Source organism: Anthonomus grandis, chromosome 17, assembly GCF_022605725.1.
Source record: "Anthonomus grandis grandis chromosome 17, icAntGran1.3, whole genome shotgun sequence".
In the NCBI taxonomy this organism is placed as follows: Eukaryota; Metazoa; Arthropoda; class Insecta; order Coleoptera; family Curculionidae; genus Anthonomus; species Anthonomus grandis.
The window spans coordinates 1070956-1081121 of record NC_065562.1 but is presented as its reverse complement, the minus strand read 5'-3'; the positions used below and the strand labels follow the sequence as shown (position 1 = coordinate 1081121).

Sequence of the window (10166 nt, the reverse complement as noted above, 5' to 3'; positions counted from 1 at the left end):
CCCTCTAGGAAAAGAAAACCACCACCTGATTCATCAACGGATGAACTCGTAGGGTTAGCTACAGCATATTTTAAAAGGCCAACAGACACTGAATCGGAGATAATAGCTAAGGGATGGGCTATGAAATTGAACCAATTAGCCGCAGACCAGCGACGGTATGCGGAGAAAATAATTAATGATACCCTCTTTGAAGGTGAACTGGGCACGTTAACAAGGAACGGAGTGCGTTTTTTACCATCATCGCAAACCCCGTCACGTTCGTATTCAAGATCGCCTGCACCGAGCTCATTGTCCATTATACCTGAACGCCCTTTCCAAAATGTCTCACATTTAGCATTCTTATCACACTCTTCTCAAATAGAACAACGAAAATATCAACCACAGCAACAACCGTATTGCTCACAACAACAAAACTATCAAGATTCTTTCAATCACAAACAACTACAAGAACAATACTCAGGCAGTGAAGCATACACCCGAGTGATTATTCAGCCACCAGTTTCCAACACCGCCAGTGTCGATCCTACTGATGCTACTGAAAACACTGAAGATCAAACTGCAGCAAGCTACTTGATGACATTTAATTCTTTATAATTAGTGATTTTTTTTCTTTTTTGATATTTAGTGGATTTAATGAATTTAGGGCTAATTGTGAGTAGCTGTCCAGTGAAACGGAACAAGCTAAAATTCACCTTTTAAGATTAATCTCTTTCATGTAATTTTTCTTAATAAAGACATTATTTATTTATTTAATTAATCGTTTTACGTTTAATAAACCTTACCTATATATTATATAAACTTACCTGTATATAATCTCTTAATTTCTTGATTATAGCCTCGCATGTTTCCATTATAATTATCCCCAACGTTCGAGGAGCAATAGCACAGGTAAACTTCAAATCCTCCAAATCCATGCCAGAAGCTAGGTATCGTAATGTTACAGAAAGTCTCTGACTAGCAGGAATTGCACGACGCATTACAGTGTCTTGTTTTTCGATGTCTGGCCGAATTAAGGCTAATAATTTATCAAAACTGTTTTCATCCATTCGGAGAAAATTCTTGTAATCATTTGGTTCAGTAGTTCGCAGAATTTGCAGTAAGTGTTCATGGGTAAAGCGGCTTCTCAGTTTAAACCACTCTTGGACCAGCGTCTCCTCCTCTTTTCTTTTGTCCTGACTATTTTTTCCTGCAGACAGCCAGAGTTAATTCCAAAAAGCCCAAATCTGTACTTGACACCATACTAGTCTACAAATATTCAATAAACGACTCCACTCCTTGCGACTGCCACAAATTCACTGAGCAATTGAGGAAGTATTGGCGTGTTCATTGAACGTCCATCAATCGCAATTGCAAGTGCAATCATCAATTTTATTGACAATATTATTGACCGTCTCCGGGCCGCTTAAACGCCCCACGTAATCGCAAATCGGCTGATACTCGAGCGGTCTGTCTAAACGCCACTTGCGATGGCAAAACAGCATGCTAAGCAGCACACGTTATCGCAAATTGGCGCGCTACAATAAAAGCATATCTATGACACCACGCGGTTAACAAAAACGTTGTGAAGCTTCATAATTGTATGTGGTAGAGGTTAAGAGGTTATATTTTAAAGTAAACAAATAAAAGATAATTTAAAAATTGTCATATTAATACGCAATGGAGAATTTTGCTGGATTACCTGATAGTTACAATTACAATAAAATTTCAGAAGAAACCTTTAGAATAAATTTAAAAACAAAGGAAGAAGTTGAGGTAAGTATTCAATGATACCTATTTAATTAAAGTTATAGTTATATCTCTTTTTGTTATAATTATGTTATATTGTGTTTTATGTTATATTTTAACTACTGTAGGGGCCTTAATTGAGCGGTTTAGCTGAGCAACACTTTTATTACCATTAGTAACTTCTTATAAAACGCAAGCACATGTGGTGTATATACTATAGGAAGCAATTATTAACTAGGGGTTCAAACACCAATAATATGATTGAAGTCATATTCCGGCTACTTAAAGATATTCCCTTGGAAAGAACCAAAGCCTATAATCTGGTACAGCTCGTCGATTTTATTGTTGTGAGTTTCTCCATGTATTACAAACAAAGACTTTTGGATTTAGTCCTAAACAAAATAAATATTAAATGATATGCTCCCAATGAAAAGGACGTTGATCTAAATAACATCAATGAAACAGGTCACTTGCAATACACTATTTTAAGTTCAGACAAAAAAGAAGTGTATTTTATTGATATGAAAATATGCATGTGTTCTTGTCCCCAAGGCCAAACGGGAAAAATGTGCAAGCATCAGGCTAGAGCCATAAAAAAATTTAACATTAATAGTGCTTGCAATGTTTTGTCAGAACAGCAAAAAAACATTTTATATGAAATTGCTACAGATAGTGACTAGTATACCTTCACATTTACTTCAACCATTACTCCTTGAAAATACACCGACTGGATTTCAATCAGAAAAAAATCAAACTAATAGTCAGTCAAATCGGTCAAATAAAAACGAAATTAATAACCAGTTAAATCATGTTGTGGATAATGCAGATGATCAGACAAGTGGTACGGATTTTGAAAATATCGGTACAGTAAAATTAAATGATAATAATATTGACAATGCAAATATAGAATTTCTGATTGAGTGGAAAAAATTTATTACTGATCTAGACAACAAAGTAATAAATAACCTTAAAGATGATCCAGAAAATTTTCAAGGTGGAGTCAAAGCTTGTATTCAAAACTACGCAAAAAATATGAATATTTCATCTTCTCTTTTGAGTGGACTGTACACAGCTTTCAAACCATGTTATTCTTTAAAAAGACAAATGGTCCATACAAAAAGAAAAGGTGTGAAAATTTCTGTACAGCCAACTAGTGTTGCCAGAAGAAAAATTAAGTTCACCGGCAGAAGGCGGTTCTCATAGTCTAGGCACTTGTGTCGAATAAAATCGAGCTTTGGGAGCTCGAAAGATTGCAAAGTAATATTTACATCTTTTAAATAAATGAGTACCTAAATATATATGTATTTAATAAATATTTAATACTGGCATGTTTTGAATTAATTTCACTCTCCTTAAAAATTATACTCGCGAAATGAAGTAAGTGAAATTACCTCTGTGTCTGAATGTATAGTCTGGCAAACGAGTCTGCAACAGCGAAATGAATTTGTACCAAAATTTAAAATGGCCAGATTTAAGTAGACAAAAGCAATATTCCTCAGCAAAGGATAAATTTAATTTATAAATCGGTTTATAAATTAAATTAAATCTTATGCCGAGCAATATTGCTTTTCTACACCTAAATCTAGCCATTTAAAATTTGGTACACATTTCTTTCGCTGTTGCAGACTCGTTTGCCAGAGTGCATATAGTAGTTTATAATTCCGCATAAATATTTGCGATAACGTGTGCTGTTTAGCACCCGCGTTTTGCGATCACAAGTGGCATTTTGAAGCTGACGCTCGGCGTTTCGCGATCCGCGATTACGTGTGGCGTTTAGAAAAATGCGGGCCGGCCTTGCTCTGTCTTTACTGCATTCTGTGTATAGGTGCACCCTTTTACATTTATAGTAACGCGACTTTGCACTGCAATTACTCATTGCGTGACCGTATTCCTGGCATCTGTGGCACTGTCCGATTTGCCTTATATTTTCAATAGTGAAGGTTTTTAAACGCTCAACGCGAACTTTAATATTTAATAGCGTGTCAACTTTATAAATATCTTCTCGATCTTTTGGAACCAAGAATCTGATAAGATCCGTTGGCCTCTTTCTAAATCTTCCCATTTCCGGTGGGTCGAACCCCATCAGGTTTAGTTCCTCTTTGATTTCTTTAAGATTAAAATTACGGTCGGACCCACTGAGAATGACGTTTAGTTTTCGATCCTCCTCGAGGAAAAAGGAGTGAAATTCCACTCCTTTTTCCCTAAGAAGTTTAGTTAGCCCTCTATGATCCTGGGGAGTCTTTCGGAAGAGCGCTAGTCTCTCTTTTTGAGTTTTAATAATATTATTTCATTTTCCATAATCATTTTATATTTTAATGCCCCGGTGGATGTGTCCCTAATAACTATTTTGGGGACTTGAGGTACTGGGATTTGCGCTTCTCTCCTTTCTCGCCAGAGAAAGACTATTTAACGGCATGACCAGTGGATTTTTCTCATTAGTTACACTGTTTTTGTTGTTACTATTTTCAAGATGTTTCCCATTGCTCAGCCTCTCAGCTGAAATAATTTATGACAAATTTTACAGAAAGACCTAAGCTGACAATTTCCTGAAAAACAACCCAAGAAAAAAAAATTTTTTTTTGGTCGAAAATGGAATCCACGAAAAATTTCGAAAAAATGGTTTTAATTTTTTGATAAATAAACTATAACTTTTGAAGCAAAATCAAGCACCAAAATGAGCATATTTCAAAATATACTCCGAATTCAAAATTTCTTTTTTCGGGTTAAAGACCATTTAGAAACTAGTAAAAAAACCTTATAATAAAATTTTCCACGGTTTATACGAGTGCCACAATATAAAGAGAAAGATTAGGTCCTATAAGAATTATTCATGTATGGGGATAAGAAAACTGGGTTTTTTCGTGGATTTTCTTGATTTTTCAGTTTTATTTTTGAAAGCCAATAGTAATAAAATATGAAGAGTTGACAGGAGGAGAATAAGGAAGAAAAGAAACCATCAACGAATTGAATCGAAGCCATAGAAGCCGAAAATAAGTATAAAAATGTGGGAAAAACAAAAAAAACTCGTTTTTTCCCATGGTACCATTTTTTTTCTAAAATGATTATTAACAAATTTTAAAGTAAGCCCTAAACTAAAAATTTCTAGTAAAAAAACCCAATAAAAAAATATTTTTTTTTGGTCGAAAATCGAAAGGGGTCCCCTTTCGATTGAAAAAAACTATAAAATTTGAAAAAAACTATAAAACATAAATATTGAATTATCATGAGCCCTATGGAAAAATTTCAATTTTTTATTTTTCTATCCTGTACTACTTAAGAGTACCTTTAAAGAAGATTATTACCGATTTGACTCTAAAACTATAGGCTAACGAGAGAATAGACGCGTAATCTTACCAAGGGACGTGGCGCCGCCGCACTTGGCGCTGGTTTGTTTCGACGGAGCGATGAAGCGGGTTGCCGGATTGTGCTAAATTTAACAAAATTAAACTACTGCTACAGATGAATGATCAGAAATTCGCCCAGTAAGATATTTTTATCTGTATTAGCGCGTATTTTTTTGATTAGGTTTATTTTTTATTTACGTTTATAGTGGAAATAATATAGTTTAGGTATTAAGGTTTTTAAGATATTTAGATACTAAATTTTATTAAATAAAATATAAATTGTTGAGGCGAATTCATGTTTTACAGAAAATTATTTTATTGCGCAGTATGGCGCCTTCTAAAAAATGGTTAATAAAAAATTATCAAATTCCTACAAATATCTCAGTTTCGAAAAATGTTTAGAAAGAAGAAAGATGGACTGAGGAAGTTGCATCAATTTTTTTTATTTTTGATTTTGATAGGGAATGAAAAATAAATAAACACGTGTTTTTTCTTCTTTTCATAGTTCCAAAATTGACAGAGTTACAGCGGTTTGAAATGTGCCTGTGACGTCACAAGACGATAGTTTAATGTCGTCACTCCATGCTTTGTATATCTATATATACAAAACTAAAAACTCGAATATCTTTTGAAATAATCGGATTTAAGCAAAATAAAAAAATACGTATTGATTATTTTACTTTGTTCTTCGGTTTTTAATACTAAAAAACCGATTTTGTTTTTCATGCAACTTCCTCATTGCACACTTATTCAAATATATGTACGTATGTTTAGCAAACTTAAAACCTAAGTGATCTAACCCTTGATTTTAGTAATTTTGCTATTATTATTGATACTTTTTATTGGTCATTAGGTAATTCTTGGCTTTATGGGTAAAACGAATAAATAAAAAAAAGATAGGGTAAATTTTGAGCGGTTTTATATTGCAAAAAAAAACTATTTTATTCGGTGACGAACATTCAAAATTTGAGCTTTTTATTTTTTAAATAAAAAATAAGAATAACATAATAGAACAGTTTAACCAATCGAATAATGTTTTATTAGGCATAAGTATGTGTCTACTAATAAACAAATAGGCGCCAGTGGATAAACAATAATATTAAAGTCTGAATAACCATTCTGGGGGATTTAATCTTTAATAATGAAACCAAGGTTATGAAATTGTTTGGTGCCCTCATTATGACGTCTTGTAATCTTTCAGGATGGTTGATCAGAGTCATGAAATTCTACCTCTGTTTTTACAACTTTGGTATACTCTTTTCCACACCACCCCTGAGGTAGAGTTCACGGCGCGTTTTTTTTAGGTGGTTTTCCCTAGAGGCGTAGTCCACAAATTAAGTTCGATTATTTAAAAATGTAAAATAAATGAAATTTCCTATTTAATAATAATTTCTGAGCGACTCTCTTTAAATTCTGAGGCACTGCTATAATAAAAATTGGTTTGTGAAATTGCTTCATTCAACCAATTCAAACATAAACTCATTTGTTAAAAATTATAAATATCAAGATCAATAAAATAGAACCACACTGCAAAAATGCTGATGGGATAATTATAATACTAGTGCGTATTTAATGCCCCAACTGTGATGAAATAATCCGAAATTAATTTAAACAAAGCAAATGTTCATTCTATAATAAAATTATTCTATTTAGAAAATATATAGAATTCTATAAAATAAATCTAAAGAAATAGAAACTAAAAGTAATAAAATTCTTCTTACTTCGGACTGTAATTTACTAGAAAGTCAAAATTCACTTTTTCTAGGTATTTTACATAAAAACATTAACATCAAGAAATAGTTTTACTTTACATAATAAATAACCTCTTTATAATTAATATTTTGGTTCTTTACAAATTTTGTAAATTTGCAATTTTTTGCTTGCTATTTTTCAATCTGATTCTTGACCATTTGCAAAATTTAAATAGGCTTATCTGAACCAATTTATTAATTAAAAATAGCTTATGAGGATAACACTCATCGCTGTTAAGACCCAACCAAATCATGTTTTTCGAAATTACTTTATTTTTAATTTTTGTAGCTACTAGTTCATGATGCTTATATTTATTGTAATAAATGTTAAATGTGGCCATTGATCTGATAATAACTTGCTCGAGTTCGAGGCTTGGAATAATGAGTGATGTCCTTTCTTGCCCAGTGAAGCTCTTATTAAGGAGAAATGATTGTGAAGGCTCTGACAAATTTATATTAGTCTGGAAATTAAGTTTGCATTTTGAACACTTAAATTGTTCTATAACACGTCTTACTAAATATCCAGCATAATAATGATTTGCAGATTGTTAATTGTGATGCAACTAAACTAATTTTTGATGTTATAGTTTCTCCTATTTTGGCAACCTCCATTGATTTATTGGACATATCATCATTGGAATTATCCTCATCCATGTGTATGTTAGTCTCGTTAGGGTTAGAGGTGTCAATATTGGTGCTTTTAGACAAATTTGTGGTTCTTGTCAACTCCGTTAATAAAAGGTCTGTGCCTGTGTCTTCTTCGCAATTGGATAAAGTAGAGGGTGCTAATAAACCTGTTATACTTTTGATTCTAAAAAATAATCTAAAAGATTTAGCAGTTGGGTTTAAATTCCACCCTCCCTGTTGTCTAGCCATGGAAAATAAATTTTCTAAAAAGTCTTGATTTAGTCTATTCGTGAGTATAACCTGGATCTTATCCCGCTTTTCGCTATTAAAAATTGTTCTATTGCATTAATAGTCTGTACCATACCATCGAAACATGGAGGCCTCAGGGCCGAGCCGTGCCGGGGGTGCGCCGCACCTGAGCGGCGCTCATTTGGGGCGGCAAAATATCCGAAAAATAAAATAAAAAAGCGCCAAGTAATGAAAAAAAAATTATGAATAACAAAAATTTAAAACTTATAATTAAGGCGCTAACAGAATACAATGTTTACTGAAACCGAGCATTGTTCCCCGAATCGTTGCTTTAATAATAATAATCTATATAGATAAATAAATAGGTACCAGGACCAGGGACCTGTTTCATAAACCATACTGATAATATTAGCTATTAATATTAGTCTCATAAATTAATAATATTAGTATGCTTTTTTCTGTTTCATAAAAATATATATTAGACTAATAAAAGTGAAGACTAATAATATTATTTTACTAGTCAGCTGTTTACAAGTTAGTGAGGTTTTGTCATAATTTGCGGTGCGGTTCCATTAAGTGGCGTTAAATTTGCATAATGTCTAAAATAAGAAGTAAAAGATCGGAAAAGCAAGTTAAGCAACAAAACTTTCTCCGAAAAATTAAAGACATGAAAGATAGTCTATTTGGACAGTTTTCTACCACACTGACCAAGGAAACAAAAAGATCCGCATGGATGGAAGTTAGGGACTATGCGGTTTCTATTGGATTGATTACATGCGAGAAAGACTACACCTACGTGCGTGATGCTACTTGGCCTAATATTCGGAACCGAACAATGGTAAGTAACTTATTACTTCCGCATTATAATCCGTTTGTATACAAACGAATTTTGTATATTTTTTTATTTTCTTATTTTGAAGGGATCGCATGATGGTATTAATTTCATTAGCATCCGTTTTTTTTCAATGTAGGCACTTAAAAAAATAGAACTTTATTACTCTTGCTCAGCAATTTTATTAAAAAAATATTCATGCAATTGTTTTATTACGCTACAATGCAGTGCTAACGCTCTAATTTAAAATAAAAACTAATATACTTTGTATTTTAATTGAAGATATTTTTTAGATCAAACTTGATAACGCAAAAAAAACTGGATCAGATGGCGGCCCCAATTCGAAACTTGATGACACCGACAAGCTAGTAATTGAAATAATTGGAAAAAACTCTCCAGTTATAGAAGGAATCGGGGTCGCGGATTCAATGGAGGAAGAGGTTGTAACCCAAACTCTACCGACTAATACTGAGACATTACCTGATGTAACAGAGATAAAAGAGGATGTGGGAAATACATTTGAAGATGTCGTAAGCCCACCGCTGAAGTCCCAAAAGTTAACAAGAGGTTATTATCGATAGTTCCTAAATTAATTTTCAATTCCAGCTGGCTTTGGATAGAAGGCTACAGCTGGACAAAAATACATTTCCATTAGATAAAGACCTCGATAAAGACTGTCCTCATAAAAAGATTATTACTTATATTTTTTATTTTTCCACCAAAAAACTCGTTTATTTTTGTGCATAGAAAGTAACCTTTCCAAGTAAGTTTTCCAAGCGTGTATTTATCATTCCCTACACTGTCCTTTTTCCATCATTTGATTTGACCTTTTTACTAAAATTAATTGTTTTCGGTTGCAGGATGTCTTAAGAGAAAAATCATTGTCCAAAATTCCAATGAAACAAAATACCTCGAGGACCTCAAGAGAAAAAAACTTGAACTAGAAGTCCGAAAATTGGAGTTGGAAGTGTGGGATAAAGAAAGGTCACTTAATGTAAGTCACTGTAACCTTACAAGCCATATTGAAGAGCAAAAGGACACACAAAATATTACTGAATATATTTTAAATGAAGAAGGTGATGTAATCGGTATTAATGAAAAACTATGACTGATTAAAAAAAAATTGTTATCTATCTAAATAAAAAAGGTAAATAAAGAACAATTTTGCATTTAAAAAAATATATTGTAGTTTCTTTTATACGTCCTAACCTTTCTTTTATTGTCCTATATTTTAATTAATTATTACGAAAATAATTGTAAAAATAGTTAAGTTTCTCCTCAGCTCCTATATCTATTTCATCTTGTTCTTCTGCATCTATGTTGTCATCATTGGCATTTTCTTCCTCCTCTATGTTATATTGTTCGTTATCTGCTTTTGATATGTTGCAAAGAGTGACGCAACATTTTATCATTTCGCAAGCAAACACTGTATTTCTCAGTCGAACATAATTGAGGCAAGGAAATTTTTCTTTTAAAATGCCTATAGCACATTCAACTACTCTGCGAGTCGTTTTATGAGCTCTTAGAAATCGCATTTGCGAAGCGTCACCGTCATTTCGTAAAACAGGTGGAATAAGCCATGATTTAAGTGGATAAATGGAGTCTCCCAGCAATACAGATCCTGGAAATGGTCGCCAA

The 10166-nt window shown here is 32.8% G+C and overlaps 1 protein-coding gene across 1 annotated transcript; it reads left to right on the top strand.

The window, feature by feature from the left end:
- Window positions 1-8076: 8076 nt before the first annotated feature.
- On the top strand, window positions 8077-9731 carry LOC126746362 (uncharacterized). Its single transcript, XM_050454587.1, has 3 exons — window positions 8077-8534; window positions 8822-9095; window positions 9389-9731. Exons 1-3 carry the CDS (start codon window positions 8292-8294, stop codon window positions 9634-9636), a joined length of 765 nt encoding a protein of 254 aa, XP_050310544.1. The 5' UTR covers window positions 8077-8291; the 3' UTR covers window positions 9637-9731.
- The last annotated feature ends 435 nt before the right edge of the window (window positions 9732-10166 follow it).